General features: G+C 41.9%; 1 protein-coding gene across 1 annotated transcript in view; it reads left to right on the forward strand.

The window, feature by feature from the left end:
• LOC120058185 (caveolae-associated protein 2-like) overlaps positions 1–10,263 on the forward strand; it is a 30,253-nt gene extending 19,990 nt beyond the window's left edge. Inside the window, exon 2 of the mRNA XM_039006668.1 lies at positions 6,249–10,263. Coding sequence (XP_038862596.1) covers positions 6,249–7,130 — 882 coding nt within the window. The 3' untranslated portion in view covers positions 7,131–10,263. The remainder of the gene's footprint in view (positions 1–6,248) is intronic.
• The last annotated feature ends 7,768 nt before the right edge of the window (positions 10,264–18,031 follow it).

The raw sequence follows: 18,031 nt of genomic DNA on the forward strand, positions 1-18,031 counted from the left end.
TGCCGTTTTATACAGGCACTGATTGCGCAATCGACTCCATTCAAATTGTCACCACTTACTGACATCTAGAGGAAGGCGTGGGCAGTGTTTGTATCCTCATAGGATTTACAGGGACTTTAAAACTGATCTGGAACCAGAGGCCAAGATAGCTGAAATCTCACACACTGGGAGGAAAAGTGCTGTAGAATGAGTTCTGTTTCACTCAGAGACATAATTCAAACGGCTATAGAAACTAGAGAGTGTTTTTTATCCAATAATAACAATAATATGCATATTGTACGAGCAAGAATTGAGTACTAGGCAGTTTAATCTGGAGAGCAAATTATGCTAATGCGAAACAGCACCCCCTATAGTGGCAAGAAGTTAACTTCTTGTGAATCCAACTACGGTGTCAGATTTAAAAAATGCTTTACGGTGAAAGCATACATTACGATTATGAGAACATAGCCCACAAGACAAATCATTACAAACAGTAGCCAGCCAGATTGAGTAGTTACACAATTTAGAAATAGAGATAAAATGAATCCCTTACCTTTGATGATATTCATATGGTTGCACTCAGCAGACATTCATTTACTCAATAAATGTTCCTCTTGTTCGATAAAGTCTCTTTATACCCAAAAACCTCCGTTTTGTTTGCGTGTTTTCTTCAGTAATCCACAGGCTCAAACGCAGTCAAAACAGGAAGACAAAAACATCCACATTGTATCCTTAAAGTTCATAGAAACATGTCAAACGATGTTTATATTCAAACCTCAGGTGGTTTTTAGCCTAAATAATCGATACTATTTCAACCGGACAATAACGTTGTCAATATAAAATGTAAACAAGAAACGTACTCTCTCGGTTGTGAGCAAGAAAAAGCTCTGTGAAACTTTAGGGTCCACTCATTCAGACTGCTCTTACTTCCTCATTTTTCAGAATACAAGACTGAAACACTTTCTAAAGACTGTTGACATCTAGTGGAAGGCATAGCAACTGCAAGTTGAGTCCTAAGTCAAGGGATACTGTAATGGCATTGAAGGATACTGTAATGGCATTGAATAGAAAACTACAAACCAAAAAAAAAACTACTTCCTGAATGGATTTTTCTCAGGTTTTCGCCTGCCAAATCAGTTCTGTTAAACTCACAGACACTATTTTAGCAGTGTTTTCTATCCAAATCTACCAGTTATATGCATATCATATCTTCTGGGCCCGAGAAACAGGCTGTTTAATTTGGGCATGCATTTCATCCAAAATTCCGAATGCTGCCCCCTACCCTAGAGAAGTTAAGGATTCACATGTGAGGCTGAGGAGTAGGGTTGATCCGAGGAATCTGTCCTAACAACAGCAGTCAAGCACCAAAGCTAACTGGCTAATGTTGGCTTGCTTGCTAGCTACTTCCAGACAAAAATGAGAGAAAAGCTCACTGACCATTTTACTCACCCGAGCAGAGCTGGTTAGGCTGTTTTATCTTATCTTGAGCGTTGGTGACTGCAACTGTGCTACTGGCAACAATTTGATCATGCTTTTTTGCCAACGTTCACTGACACCGGCCATATTCAACAGGTGTTAAGCGTTTGTAAATTTGTCAGTTATTCTGAGTTCTGGCACACTCAGACAAGAGTGCTCTGAAATCAGACTAGATAGCCAGAGTGAATTTATCAGCTATGTCTATCAACAGTTGTTGCAGTGACATCATGATCATTCTATTGAAATGGTTACTTGCATAGTGGAGTACACGTAGCTAGATAGATAGCTAAACAATGAACCATAATCCCAACTCGTGACGTTACTACCCTGCAGGAATCTGCAGGTAGCTAACCAACCAGGTTCAATGTTAGCTAGCTAATATCAGGCTATAACTAGCAAAGCAAATGGTTCTGAGATACGAATAATATTACTACACAGATCATACACGTAACGTTAGCTAAGGAGCCAGACAGCTAATGTTAGCTAGCTAGCTAACAGTACACTTTAACTTGAAATGAAAATGACTTTGACAAAATTAGAAACGTGTAACATCTGAAAATGTAGCTAGCCAGACAATCTTGCTCATATACATGGATGCACGCTTCTCCCTCTGTCACAGATACCACGGTTGTCCTTAGTTTGAAGATGTAATCCTGAGACAGGTGTTTTCTCCATCCTCTTAGCTATCATACTCTAATTCCACTGATTTCAAAACTCGGTCCCCCAGAAAGTGGAGAGCAATAGACGATACATTAAAAAAACACGTTAGACAGGATTACCTAGACCAGGTCAAATAGACAGAAGAAGGCTATATGACAAACCAATCCAAACTAATTTCTCGGCATGTCCAGCCCACTCATTATCTCAGTCAATCATGGCTGATTTAAGAATTGTATTTGTATTTACAGATGGCATACAACTTTGTTTTTAAGGCACATGAACGTTCACATGTTCGAGAAGGCATTTCTGTCAAAAAAACGCATTTTGATAATTTAAAAAAAGTTTACATTCAAACGGCTCTCCTGTGAAGTAGTGACCCGCGACATACACCTAGTTTCCTGAAACGGGTCACATTGTGGAAAAAGTCAAGGGTCTGAATACACAAGGCATTGTGTATACTTAATTTAGAGTTATTTATTCAACTTTAGTTAGGATAAGAACGTTGGGCTACGTATTTGATTAGAATACATTCTAAGGCTTTATGATGTGACTCTAATTATGATTATGAAAAAAGTCTAAAGCTGCACACAATTCATCAGTCTCTCATTCACAATTTGACAAGCACTTGATAATCATCTCACCAAGCCTCGAATTTTGCAGTGGCATCCCCCTTGTGTGACCGTAATGCCCCTTTAAAAAAATCCATGCCTTTTGTTGCCAATGTGGCGGTTGTGCCCTTGGGCTGAATATAATAATTATAGTTCCCTTCTCCCAGCTGCACTGCTCCGAAGCACCTCTCACTCACATGTCTCTGTCAGATGTAGCCAATGCTCGTCACATGATTGGGTCCATCTCACAGGCATTTCAGCTAAGAAGTAGGCTACAAATCCAGGCTGTATCACAACCGGCCGTGATTGGGAGTCCCATACGCGGCGCACAATTGGCCCAGCATTGTCCGGATTTGGCCGGTATAGGCCGTCATTGAAAATAAGAATTTGTTCTTAACTGACTTGCCTAGTTAAATAAAGGTTAAATAAGAAATGCACACACAATTAGTGAATGAAGACAGACACATGGGGGGCGCAACTGCGCACGTCCCTCTCATCGAATTCCGAGGCGCATATTGAAGAACTGTCGACATTTAGCCTACTTTTCGTCAGCCAACAAGATGAGTAGGCCTAACGAAAAGCAAAAGCACTAGCCTATGTCAATCTACTATCTGTCATAGTACAAAAGTTGACCTATGCTATTGGTCAGCTGTTCTTCTGTGCAATAAATACATTTTGGATAAGGTTACGCCTGGAACGCCTGAGAATCCTGTCAATCTTGATTTACCTAATCCATATTAAATACACATTAGTGCATGTAAGAATCATTGCCTCAAACCAGAGTTCAACATAAACAATCATATTGATTACCATGTCAATGGAGGCTTTGATAAAATGGGTCTATCCATATGATGTAGAAATTAGTAAAACTGTGAATCCGCGCAGCGTTTAGAGGCACTTCCTTTAAGCCGGAGCCTCTAAATAAAAGGCTTTGTTCTCAATCCTGAGGAACTCAAAAGAACAGAACACTGATGATAGATTTACCTCCACTGTCACTAGAAGCTGCACATGTTTGGAATCTGCCTAATTCCACCTGAGCTGTGAATCATGCAGTGCGTGGCTCAGGTAAGGTCCTGGGTATCTGCAGGTTAATATGGTATTTCACGGTGAAGTGGCATTTCATATATTTAGTTAAGGCTGGTGATGTATGATTATTGGTTGTTTACTTTGCGTCAATGTAAATAGTCCTGGTGGCCATTTGATGAATTGTTCAGCAGTCTTATGGCTTGGGGGTAGAAGCTGTTAAGGAGCCTTTTGGACCTAGATTTGGTGGTCATCCAGGTGCAAAGAGGAGAAATATCAATGTTTGACAAAAAATCCAGCACACCGGCGTTCCTGTATGCTCCACAATGTATTCAATGGATTTCAAAGCAGTGTTTCTTTCCATAGACTTTCATTAGGCACCAAATGGAAGCGAACAGACTGAAACAGCAAGTGAATACCTGGACTTGTCCAATAAGAAACACTAATTTCATTTTTTCCTTTACACAGCATTTCAAAGCATTTTAAGTTGCATGCCCTAATGAACATGACCCGGGTTATTTTTTCTTCAAAGTAACATGGTACATTAACATAATTGTGTTTTATGTAATTCAATACACTTAAACAATACATCAATGTGTCACAGTCACCACCTCAATAAAAAAGAGAGGCCTCTTCAAGGGGCCTTTAGTCTGTCAAGAATAATGTTCTTTCCTGAAAGGGCGTACAATTGGTGGTGAGTTAGTGAGTGATTGATGGGGGAGGGCTGTTCCTGTCCTTCTGGTTGGTCCCTAACTAGACACTAAGGACAACCTATTGACAAATGGCATGGTCAGAAAAGCAATGTGTGGCATCCTTCCTATAGCTTCCAGCATTCTTCCATGCTGTGTAATACATGATGGAGGGCACATTTACTTATAGTTTCGTATACTAACACACATGCGGAAACACACACACAGTAAATACAAAGGAGATTCATTTCTCAAAGATAGTTCGGGGCTTTCCAATATAACCACTTTACACACACACACCACACACGCTTACTTTCCACTCTGGGTCATTTACTGAATCCTGACTTCCTCAAACATTTGCGTGAATCCACTTTTGACACAATTGCATGATTGTCGTAGAAGTTCAAGTTACGTTGGCATATCTTGAGCCCTGAGTGAACTTGTGAAGAGATAGATGCATGCAAACAAAAAAGCAGCCAGGTCCCACCAGATCAACTGATCAACAGTGTTAGACCAACAGATCAACAGTGTTAGACGTTTGTCCAGATCCCCAGGACATTGGGAGATGTCTTGTGCATGCATGCAATTCAATACTGTTCACTAGGGGCAAAGCGAGCGCCTATTAGTATCTAGTAGGCTTGCTAGGGCATTGTGGATGGGATAGACGAAGGGTTTAAACTGTGGGCTATGGTTATGAAGCTCATGGGTTCAATCCCAGTGCTTGGCACTTCTATTTATTTCTATTTATTTTCTGTTTTAACCGTATTCCAAACATTAACCCTTACCTACTTTCACGTCAGCATTGACATTTATCAATGGGTGTGGCTTGTACCTGCAACTAGTACTTTTGAGTACCTAATGCTCTGGAAGCTGTCAGATGACAAACCACCAACTATCATTTTGGGATATACTGTAGCTGCTTACCTATAATATATGTGGAGGAGGTGTGTGTGTGTGCGTGTGTGTTTGTGTGTGTATAAAGGGATAGAGAGAGAAAAGGAGAGAGAAAAATAGGGAGATGGAGGCGCATAGAAGGAGGGGAGGAAGAAGGAGGTAAGATGACGAGAGAAGACGAACAAAGTAGTTTAGATACCTCAGGGGATTCAACTACCCTCTCTTTTTAACACTCCTTTTTCTCAATATAGCAATTCATTTTTTCATGGCTGGAGAGAGTGAAGGAATAGAGGAGGGAGGGGGGAGACTCGTGCAGAGAAACAGGTAGGAATTCCTCAGATGTCTGCAGGAGTAGAGAAAAGAAACATGTGGAGACTGGTTTCTTTCAGGGTCAGCTCTTACTGAAAAAGATGTGCACAACATGTCCAAAACTGTTACACACTTGAACCTTGACATTCGTTAATGGCTGCCAAAGTATACAGCGGCAAATGATGTACGGAGAAATTAATTGAATGTTTGCGTGGATTATGTGCATGTGTGGTTAGAAATATTCCCATGGGAGTTTAATTTTAAAATAGCAGCATAAAAATGGCATTTTTCAAATTTTGCGATTACGTAGGAACTATTTGTTCTGGAAGAGGGTTGGAGATGTCCTGTATACTGCTCATTATTGCAGTGCACATGCACGGTTTGATTTATGTAAATTAAACAAAAGTATAGATGCTATTGATATACATGTGTGTACGTATGTTTTATTGCGGTTACTTATATTTGACAATCAAAAACAATTATAGTGTGCATGGTTTTGTGTTAATCCACTTGATTAATAAGTCATGACCTAAGGCTTGGTTCAAGTGATCATCCCATTCCTTCACATGACCACCTTCCTAATCCTAACACTCTCCCATCTGTATTTCAGGAAGACAACGAGATCCCCTCCAGCGTGTTCATCAAGGACTCCCCCAAGACCCCCCAGGCCAGCCAGCTGGAGGACAACGCCCCTGTGGCGCCTGCCCCGTCCGTCGCCGGCACAGACGCCAACCGCTCCCAGGAGGAGGGTCTCCATACCATCAGCTTGTCCTCCTCCGACGATGATGCTGGGGGTCACCACGAGGAAGACGAAGCCCTGGAGGAAGAGGCAACGCTGGGTCTGGGAGCAACCCGGCCCTCCGTTGAGAGATCCAGAGCAGACCGGCTGAAGCGTTCCAGCCTAAAGAAGGTGGACAGCCTGAAGAAGGCTTTCTCACGCCAGAGCATCGAGAAAAAGATGAACAAGATCAGCACCAAGATTGTGCCGACAGCGAGCCGCGAGAAGATCAAGAAGAGCTTCACACCGAACCACCCAAAGAGCCCTGCCTCCAAGAGTTCCTCCTTCAAGGTGTCGCCCATGACGTTCAATGTGAAGAAGATGCGTGGCGAAGGGGAGGACTCAACCCAGCCCGGAGGCTCGCCTAGCGGGCATGCCCACGTGGATATCCCTCCCCTGGGAAGCATGGATGGGGATCTACCCCTGGCCGAGGTGCATTCCCAGGAAGGGCTGGGTGTGGAGGGAGGAGAGGAGCTGGCTAGTCCCTCTAGCACTGGGAGCGTAGAGGCCAAGCTGACCTTCAATGGAGAAGCAGGGAGCCTGGAGTATCACCTGACCACTGATCGACCGGCGGGGCTCGCTGTTCCGGAGCATGATGATGATATTGGAGAGGAGGAAGAGGAGGATGACGAAGAGGATGAGAAGGAGAGCCCGGTGGAGGTGAAAGCTCCCATACCTTCTGCTACTGGAATCACTGTGGAGCAAGCCTCTTAATCGCATCCATCTCATCCATTGCTCCTGCTCATCCCCTGCCCTCTTTATATTACCATGCCAACAGTATGGTCTTCCCTCCGTCTTTCCAAACCATGTTTCTGAGATATCTCCTAGACAGACACACATGCACACACACGCACGCATGCACACACATGGACACACACACACAATGTATATACACAACATGAACGACGTGTCCTCAGCAGACCTATTCCTGAAAAAACTCAAGCTCCTGTGCCAGCGATACAGGCCATCCCCATGGAGCTCCCTTTCACTGCAGCTCTCTTTCGCCTCCAGCCCTGCATGTATTATTGATCCAGGAGATCCATGGGCTGATCCCAGATCACCAACCTCCCCTTTAGAGATCCCGAGTGACCCAGAGTTATCAAGAGTGATCAAGAGATCCTGCATCAGTTGCTCCTGCCTGGTGTGTTTAACTAGCTACCCTTCTGTGGGGCTACCTTAAGAAAAGAACCAGCGTGCCAAGAGACTATTACTCACCTTCCCAACTGGAACCTTGCTTCTGTTTCAAGAGAACAGCACATCTCCAGTACACCGAGCCAACTATCTCTCTCTATTTGTCTGTCTCTGCATGGGCCTCTCTGTCTGTCTGACAGATCGTCTCTTTGTTCCTCTGCCTCGTGTGAATGCCGGTAAATCTCTGGCAAAAAAGGTAAAGCCCCAGAGTTTGGGGATGGTAGCCTGTTGCCAGGCAGTCTGGGCATTGGTATGGGTGGTAGCTAGGTTTCTACAGCAAGGTTTGTGTTAGGCTGAAAGGCTATAGTCCAAATATGTCCAAATGCTATGTCTGAAAATAGCTTCGTATCTTCATCAAGGATATATTTTTTATTATTTCAGAGAGCGGTTTCAATGTAAGAAGGGGGATAGGGAGGAAGTACGACGAGAGAAGGAAAGTCTTCGGATGAGTCAAATACATGTGTCAAAATGTGGTGCGCTTCATTTCGCTTATAATACAACCATTTGGAATAGTCCCAAAAAGTGCAAACTCTGCACCTCAGGCATGTGGGTGAAGCTGAATCAAGCGTACCTCAGGTATTTGAATGTTTGTGATAAATGTATTTGACCCATGTCTTGATGTAACCACACAACCTGAGTGCAGGGAAGAAAAAAAAAAGAGCCATATAATTGAGGCAATTTTGTGCCATCCCTACCTTAGTTTATTTGCCGTAATAAATACTAACCAGAACTCACAAAAACAGTGTAAAAAAACTGCTTGAAAGTGGTTAATGGTTCACTAGGTACAGACCACACCTTCAATATTTGGGGAGAGTAAGTTGATATAGCTGTCTTGTGTTAACGTCTACTGGAGCAGCATTGAGACAGGAGAAGACTACCTATGACCTTAATAAAGACTCTACATACTGGGACTTTCCTAAACCACCCTATGTCAGGGCAATTAGAATCTTATGTATATGTACATATTCGATTATGGGATTATCAGTGGGTATAATGATTTATATAGAATCATGTTTGTTGAATACTGTCAAACTTTATTGGGTACTGTCACCTGAGTATTGTACTTCCATGATATTATAGTCTAACAATGTGGACTTTTGGAGTTGACCACTCACATGAACAAGGTTTGAATAGCATAAACAAGCATTTACACATTCTTATATGGTTGAAACACACACATGCACACACAAAACCTTAAAGGAAGACTCCACCCACAATCTAGTTTGGTATTTGTCTCATTAGTCCATTGTTGATATAGTCCCAAAATGTTTTCCATGTCAGCAATCAAGTTAAGGTATATAACTTACAAAATACAGAAATACGACGGGTATGATGATTGATGGAATTGTCCTTAATAAACTAGCACACATTTACAGAGGCACCCACACAGACATTCACACACATGCTCCAACACGCACGGAAGCCTTCAAACTTAGGCCTACACACGCTGGTGTGAGTAATTGCTGTCCGGGAGCGAGGAATTCCTGCATGTTTTAGAAGATAAGAGTGATAGTGAAAGATTCCATTCCTTTAAATGCTCTCCTTTTGGAATCGACTTGCTCGTATCACTGAGGGGGGATAGTTCATCTAATCTATGTGCAGCACTTGCCACTGACTTGTGGCTACTGTTTATATGGTTTCATATCCATAAGATGGAGGGAAAGGAATGTAAACCCCTCTATGGGGAGTATATACAGTATCAGCCTGAACTTCATGGTTAGCATCCCCTGGCCTATGCCTTTCTGATGACAAGTGCCTTGCAACCAGTCAGTGCCTAGTACACACTTAGGGGCCTCCAAAATATATAGGTGTCTAATGAAATGTAATGAAAAACGGCATGAAACCATTAAGCAGATGATGTATTGTTTGCTATTTCTCAGTTGAGAGAGATCTTGAAGAAAGGGAAAGAGAGAAGGAGAGGCAGAGCAGAGAGGCATTCCTGGGTTTGACATATGACTCTTTGGCAGCCCATTTTTCATGCACTGCCCTCTCTGCCTGGACGTGGCGGCAGGGGGAACTGGGGCCCTCATGGGCCACAGGTGTGTTGCCCCCAGGGAGGCCCCTGGGCACTGGCTCACTAGGAAGGAGGGGAGGAAGGGAGGGAGGAGGATACGGAGGGTGATAGAGAGTGCCTGGGCAGGGAGGGCAGAGAAGGGGAGGGGTAAGGAGTGTAGATAAGTTAGAGAAATATTGTTTGGACAGTGGGAGTAGAACAGAGAATGGGGCATGTTGCGTCCCGATTCTCCACACTCGGTGTCATGAATTTAAAAATGGTGAAAACTCCCTCCAGCTAATACAAACACCAATTCAATTATTTGAAATCCATGATTGGAGAATAAGGACCCGTGTTTTGAGAGGAGGTATAAATTGAAGAGAGATATGTCCAACTGTTTGCGCACCGGCATGGCCTTACATTTTTTAACCACAAGCTATATACTCTTTCTATCTATCCATCACAGAGACATCTCCTCCTCTTTCTCTCCCCCGTTGCTTTCTCACACAAACGCACACACACATTCTCTCTCTCCCCATTTGTCTTGCACTCATCTTTCTCTCACTCTCTTCTAAAGCGCAGCCAATCTCCAATCAATGGTGTGTATTCATGGATGCCAAGGGAAGCCAGGCTTCCCGCCCACAAAATGTACCAATAAAAATATACAAAATAAAAATGATTATCTTTTGTCTCTGTGTTTCATAACTTTCCTTCAACTCGCAATTCACAGGAGAAAGCATCCGAGCGAGCGAAACAGCACCCATCTGTCTCTCTACGTGTAGGCCATCTGATGCTGTCTGGTCCAAATGAGTATGACATTGTTGCCGCTTGTAACATTGAATACAATGGAAGCCAGCTAGAATTTGGCCACCCTTGATTAAAAAAAAGTACAAAACATTTGCCAATCAGCATTGAGCTGAGCTGAGCAAGCTCAACTGTGAATTGTCCTGGTGCACCAAAAAAAAAAGTGTCAAGGGAAGCCAGCTTGGATTTTGGCTTCACTCAAATCAAATCGCATTGAGAGCATACATCATTGACAGAAATAACTTCAATTGTTGCATCTCGTTGTGTTGTTGTCATCCGGTGGCTAACTAGCTAAAATCGTCACTTTCCTAAATTAGCCATGGATGGATAAAGGAATTTGGACTTGTGGTTGTACTTAATTCTCCGTACTGGCCAATGATTTTAATGGTGATTCTGATCCAACCATTAACTCATACATTGTTGTGCCCCTGGCCTGAGAGAATGGAAGTTCAATATGTAGCTAGATGTAAAAGGATAATGTTAACTAGATAATGTTGCCCATGAATGAAATGTAGGCAAGCAAGCAAGCATTTTAGCCAGGTAGCCTAGGACAACACAAAATACAGTGAGCACTGTATGACTGATAGACCGTTTCATCAACATGAAAGAGAGGAGGATGGCATTGGCGTTTTTTTTTGTGAGTCAACATGTTTTTCTACTTGCACGAATGCACAGACACGCGCACACAGCAATCAGAATCATGGACAGCCACATCAAATTTAGCTTACGTTGACTGGACTAAATTGTTTTTGGTATCTTTTAGTTGTCACTGTATTACACTAAGCAGAGGCCATTTGATAATGTTGAAGTTGAAATGGTGCTGGAATATGGTGCTGGAATAGTGGAGTCAGCGCTTTTCTGCCACTGTTTTCTTATTGTCTCGCCCTTTAGGCCTATATAACACGGTCGCAAGGCATATGAATGAACAGGTTAAAGAGCAAACAACACAATTATCACAACACATAGGTTGTAATATGGCTTTTTGGAGGGGGGGGGGGGCTCTCGGGTGATTTTACCCACGTACCACTACTGTCTCCAATACTTATTTAAAAGTGTAAAATATCATGGCATTGCAACCAGAGCAACCATTTGTCATATTGTCAAGACAGAAACATGTCCTGGGTTCACACGTCCCAGGTGAACACATGAAATACCACTCTTGATCCAGAAGTTGAACCCTAAACCGCACCATTATATGTATCCAACGTAACAAAATTGAAATGTTGTTAGTCATTACGGAGGTCTGGTAAACAAAGAATGTGATGTGAAAATATGTTTTTCTAATCAAAGCTTTAGGGGGAAAGAGAGGCAAGAAGACTTTCCTAGAAATATCCCATGGTGTATCATTGTCTGATGAAAAGTGTTTTTGAACAATGAACAATGTGTTATGGCTCTCGTTTGTAAAATGATGAAGGGTGGACCAACTCGTAACTTTATTGATGACACCAAACAAAATAACAAAGTCAAAAAAACGAAAGCGCACAGTTCTGTAAGGCTAAGAAACTAAACAGAAAACAAGATCCCACAAAACCCAAAAGGAAAATGACAACTTATATATGATACCCAATCAGAGACAACGATAGACAGCTGCCACTGATTGGGAACCACACTCGGCCAAAAACAAAGAAATAGAAAACATAGACTTTCCCACCCGAGTCACACCCTGACCTAACCAAACATAGAGAATAATAAGGATCTCTAAGGTCAGGGCGTGACACAATGGAACCTATGATGGAGGGCAATGACATATTTACACATTATATAATGAAATGATAAGCCTCCTATCTGTAATAAAGTAGGGGAGAGAGGGGTAAGTTGAGAATACATTTTTACATTCAGCATCACTCCGTCAAGGGAACATAGTTTTTCCCTTTGAACAATTAGTCCGGGCATGGAATCTATAAGGTGTTGAAAGCTTTCCACAGGGATGCAGGCCCATGTTGACTCCAATGCTTCCCACAGTTGTGTCAAGTTGGCTGGATGTCCTTTGGGTGGTGGACCATTCTTGATACACAGGAAAATCTGTTGTCTTGCTCAGTCACTCTGTGAATGGCACACACACACACAATCCATGTCTCAATTGTCTCAAGGCTTAACAATTTTTCTTTAACATGTCTCCTCCCCTTCATCTACACTGATTGAAGTGGATTTCATGAGTGACATAAATAAGGGATCATAGCTTTCACCTGGATTCACCTGGTCAGTCTATGTCATGGAAAGAGCATGTGTTCCTAATGTTTTGTTCACTCAGCGTATATTTCAGCATGTCGTATATCCCTGGAAATAATCAGAATTCAAGTAAACATTACAGTTTTGAAAACATAGCTTGCACAAATAAAGTGGTCCCTTGGCAAAACTTACGCCAGGCACCTTGTGTACAGTATGGTATGTGCTTATCCACATATGGAGGGTTTTCTTCATCTATAGATGTCACAGTACTGAAAAAAGTGTCCAACTTTGAATGTGTGCACAATATGTAGAGGTTGTGATTCAAATGTGACTATTATTGAGGTTTTCTAGTTTATTTATACATGTTTGTCTGTTGACAGCGCTTTTCAATAAGCTTCATAGTGCATTGGGGTACCTCACCCCACCTGCCACCACTGTGTACAGTAGCAGCACCAACCTGGGTGATACTCAGCATCCATTTAAAGCCAGAAACTCTCACCACACATCGGCTCTCACGGTGGAAGAGGTGAACGTCACAGGTAAGAAGTCCGATTCATGGAGTACTAGTTTTGTTACTACAAAACGTATATTTTTAGATGATACCTTATTTAGTCATAATTTCACCCAGTTGTAATCCCTCAAGCAAAATAAGTTATTTCTCCATGACAGAAGACTCTTAGCAATGTTTGCTGTAATGTATTTTCTTCCTATACAGTCTATTTTTAATTGATATGCTTGAGTTTAGCATCACAATAGGCAAATTAAAGATTGTAACTGCTGGAGTCTGTCACTTGTGTTTCCTTAATTGCCACACCGAGTCCTGTATTAGGCTACTGATTTAGGATCAGCTTATAACACCTCAATCTTCGCTTGAACCATTGGTGATGCAACATGATCAGTGCTCTTCAAGACGGTTGAGCAAATACCTGAGAGGAGCAAGGGAAGTTTCCCCAACTAAAATGTAATAAATGCCTCAATCACAATTTATCTGACAGTTTACAAAAGTATACAGCACGAGTTGCTCTGATAAAGCAAGAGATCGTCCGTGCTCTTATGATCAACAGTGACATGAGAAAATGATGATAAACCAGGCGGCGATACAGCCCGACAGGATGCTCTCAATTGAGCATCAGTAAAAGTTTGTTCCTCACCACACTGTCTGTGTGGGTGGACCATTTCAGTTTGTCCGTGATGTGTACGCCGAGGAACTTAAAACGTTTCCACCTTCTCCACTGCTGTCTCGTCGATGTGGATAGGGGGGTGCTCCCTCTGCTGTTTCCTGAAGTCCACGATCATCTGCTTTGTTTTGTTGATGTTGAGTGAGAGGTTGTTTTCCTGACACCGCACTCCGAGTGCACTCACCTCCTCCCTATAGGGTGTCTCGCCGTTGCTGGTGATCAAGCCTACTACTGTTGTGTCATCTGCAAACTTGATGATTCAGTTGGAGACGTATCCTTGTTGGGCCCCAGTGTTGAGGATCAGCGAAGTGGAGATGTTGTTTCCTACTGTCACCAGCTGGGGGCGGCCCATCAGGAAGTCCAGGAATCAATTGCACAGGGCGGGGTTGAGACCCAGAGCCTCAAGCTTAATGATGAGCTTGGAGGGCACTATGGTGTTGAACGCATTCTTACATAGGTATTCCTCTTGTCCAGTAGGGATAGGGCAGTGTGCAGTGTGATGGCAATTGCATCATCTGTGGACCTATTCGGGCAGTAAGCAAATTGAAGTGGGTCTAGGGTGACAGGTAAGGTGGAGGTGATATGATCCCTGACTAGTCTCTCAATGCACTTAATGATGATCGATGATAGTCTTTTGGTTCAGTTATCTTTGCCTTCTTGGGTACAGGAATAATGGTGGCCATCTTGAAGCATGTGGAGACAGCAGACTGGGATAGGGAGAGATTGAATATGTCCGTAAACACATCAGCACGGGTTACTCTGACAAAGCAAGAGATTGTCAGTTTTCTTATGATCAACAGTGACATGAGAAAATTATGTGGATGAATAAAAAAAGCCTTCATACAACCTCAGACTTGATTTGTTGCCTAAGTGTGCTTGGGTATTTTCTTCCCGTTAAGTTGCACAACTTTAAGTTTAATAACATTGCATGGGTACATACTAGTAAAAGGAATATCTTTCTGCTAAGACATTCATTACTATGGAACGTAGATCCATTATCTCATACAGAAAGATCAGATGTCCACAATGCTTGCTCAATGCATGCAAAACAGTCATTGAGTTACGTTGACATGCACAATAATGATTCAATATTAAACTGATTATGACAGAAGGCAGAGTATAGCATTAGTCATGTAAACACCTTACTCGGCTTATCTTAAATCGGCGTTGGGTCATAATCGATGTAAGCATACACCAATTAAAGCACCTGTTTTTCTGAGCTACCTCTTGAATTATTTAGGACATGGAAACAGCTTAATCGGCATTCCAGTGGTGCATTTGATCTGCGCACGTGCCAGCCCCCTGGGTAGCGCAAGCTTCCCTCTTACCCACACAGCACACATCTCGCTGACGTCGGCCTGACAGCGGTACATTTGTATTCTTCAATGGGGTTTAACGGCGGCTCGCATCCAATGTTAATGGTGCATTACCGCCACCAACTGGACGAGGTATTGAATAATAAAAAAAACATTCTGGGAAAGGGGTAAAACGACATCATACAAAATAAAACACGTAAAAAAATATACTGTATCTCATTAGTGGTGATGAGATAAGAGACATTATATCAGACTCATTTGCCGTTGACTGTCATAGCCCCACATTAAAACTATGTGATGGTGAGTTAAGAAGACAATCAGAAATACTGTTATATTGTTTTTCAATTGACTTCCATAGTCCCAAATAAAAAAAGTAAAAATGTTCTGTTAATTATAGATGTTTTTTCACGTGGTTGGGGTCGCAATAATTTTTAGATATCAAAATGTGGTAGTTGGCCAAAAAAGTTTGGGAACCCCTGGCCTAGACAGATCAAGGTTTTGGTGGTTGCAGCCCTCTTCCACAAATGTATGTTAATATATTCATATATCCAAATACACCACATGTGTTTATGCAAATGATGCATATATAATTTTCTTTGTTTTAACACAAAATAAAAAATAAAAACTGATACCATTAGAAAATATAATGTACGCGTGCATTATAAGAAAAAAAATTTATAACTGAATTCCCAACAAAATCCCTGAACTAAAGGCCGAGACAATAAGAAGACAGTGGCAGAATAAATTCAACTTAAATCACAAAACTGGATAGCAACCACTGTCCAGTGAAGTCCACAAAGCCTATTGCATGAACAGTTGTCGTGGCAATTTCCTGTATTACCAAATGAGGAGAGTTACAAACCACACACCAGTCAGAGTTATACTTAAACTTAATCTTTAATAATATGAGCTTTACCATAGCCCTGTGACTTTCAACAATTCACTATCTATAATGAATTGTTGAGAGTCCCAACACAATGGCAACTGAGATCTTTTATAGCAAAGATACACCTCTCTCAACTTACATGATGAACCACAGATCTTAGGAACTCTTCACAAAGGGCCTTTTACTTGAGAAAGGAGTATCCCTTAGCCAGATTGCATTCGCTATAAATTATCGCTGAGTTTGGTCCCCAAGATGAGGTTCTAATCTCGTTCCTGGTACTTCATAGTATCAAAACATTACCTCATCCAAGGCATAACTCAATTGTCAACTCTATATATCTCAAGTAAACCCCCTCTTGACCCCACTCCTGGACAAGCTCACTGAGGGGAGTGACTTGCGCACAGACATTGTGGATCCAAGTAATTGGTTCCCCCTTAATCACGCCATCCCTTCACATGGTTTAACAGATACATTCACATATGAAGACAATGTTCCATCCTGTCCTCTTCCCTTTCTGATATTCTGCATAGCACCAGGGACATGTAAAAGACAAGCCTGACCTCTCCCCTCTCTGGGCCCCAAGTGACTGACACTATAGTCCAAAGGGATACATTCCAATGACAAGTATCTCACATAAGCATATTATGTAAATAAAACATCTTATTTATCTATGTTACCCAACTAATTCTGATTAATCCGCCACACAGTAACAGATAGTTACATGACCTACAGCATGGTCAAGCAAGTTAATGACTCCGTCACTTTCAGACCACAGACAGTTACTGCAAGTCGTAAAGAAAACACTATTCCAGCACCATTTCAACGTCAATATTTCAACATCATGAAATCACCTCTGCTTAGTCTAATACAGTGACAACTAAAAGATACCAAAAACAATTTAGTCCAATCGACCTAATGTGAAGGATGGTTTTGTTCTCTTTTAACATAAATATATGCCTATTTGAAATAGGACATGTTAATCACAAAACATAGCGTGACTGCAGAAAAGCTGTTGTGAATCTAGGGTGTCGACTGTGCAAACCACAAGGTTGAGACAAGATGGAAAAATGCTGAATAACAAGAAGACAGGAACTGAGGAATGTGTAGGAAAAATGCTGAATAACAGGAACTGAGGAATGTGTAGAAACCAACAAATCAGCTCAATCTTCACAAACAACATTCCGGACATTTGAATCCTGAGTGCTGTGTCTGGGCACCACCGATAGGCTAGCAAGTTTAAACCACGCTAAGCCTCTACTGTGACAGGCCAACTCTAAAGTTGGAACTACCACTGACGCAGTATAAAAGAAGATGTCTGTACTATTTCAGTCAGTTCCCTGCTTTACCCTGCATGGTGATACAGTGAACCCGTATATACGAAAATTGCATTTGCCATTCATTGTTTGCGTTAATTAAACATAATTAAAGAAAGTTAGCAGACCTTGCTTTTTATTTATCCTGATACCGGATTTGTTACACGCAGCGTTCACACTAAGCTAAATATGATGTGGCTATCCATGGTTCTGATTTCTATGTGTTTGTGCGCATTTGTGCAAGTAAAATATTTTTTTACTCACCCTACTTGTAGAGAAATGCCAATGCCATCCTCCTCTCTTTCATGTTGACAAAACGGTATATTGCTCTGTCATACTGTACACACTTTTATTTTTGTTGTCTTTGGCTACCTGGCTAAAATGCTTGCTAGCTCGCCTAACGTTTTTATTTATTTTTTATTTAACTAGGCAAGTCATTGTATTTAAAGTTAGCTAGTTAACATTAGCCTTCTACATCTTCCATCCTCTCAGGCAAGGGGCACAACAATGTATGAATTAATGGTTGGATCAGAATCGGTGTTATAATTTTTGGCTAGTACGGAGACTGAAGTAAAACCGTAAGTCCAAATCCCTATCTCCATCCATGGCCAATTTAGGAAAGGGACAATTTTAGCTAGCTGGCTAACTAGCCACTGGAGGACAACAACACAACGAGATGCAACAATTCAAGTTTTTCTGTTAATGACGTACGCTCTCCATGGGATTTGTTAGGAGTGATGCCAAATCCAAGCTGGCTACCCTTGA

The sequence above is a fragment of the Salvelinus namaycush genome, chromosome 13 (genome assembly GCF_016432855.1).
Source record: "Salvelinus namaycush isolate Seneca chromosome 13, SaNama_1.0, whole genome shotgun sequence".
NCBI classification, from domain to species: Eukaryota; Metazoa; Chordata; class Actinopteri; order Salmoniformes; family Salmonidae; genus Salvelinus; species Salvelinus namaycush.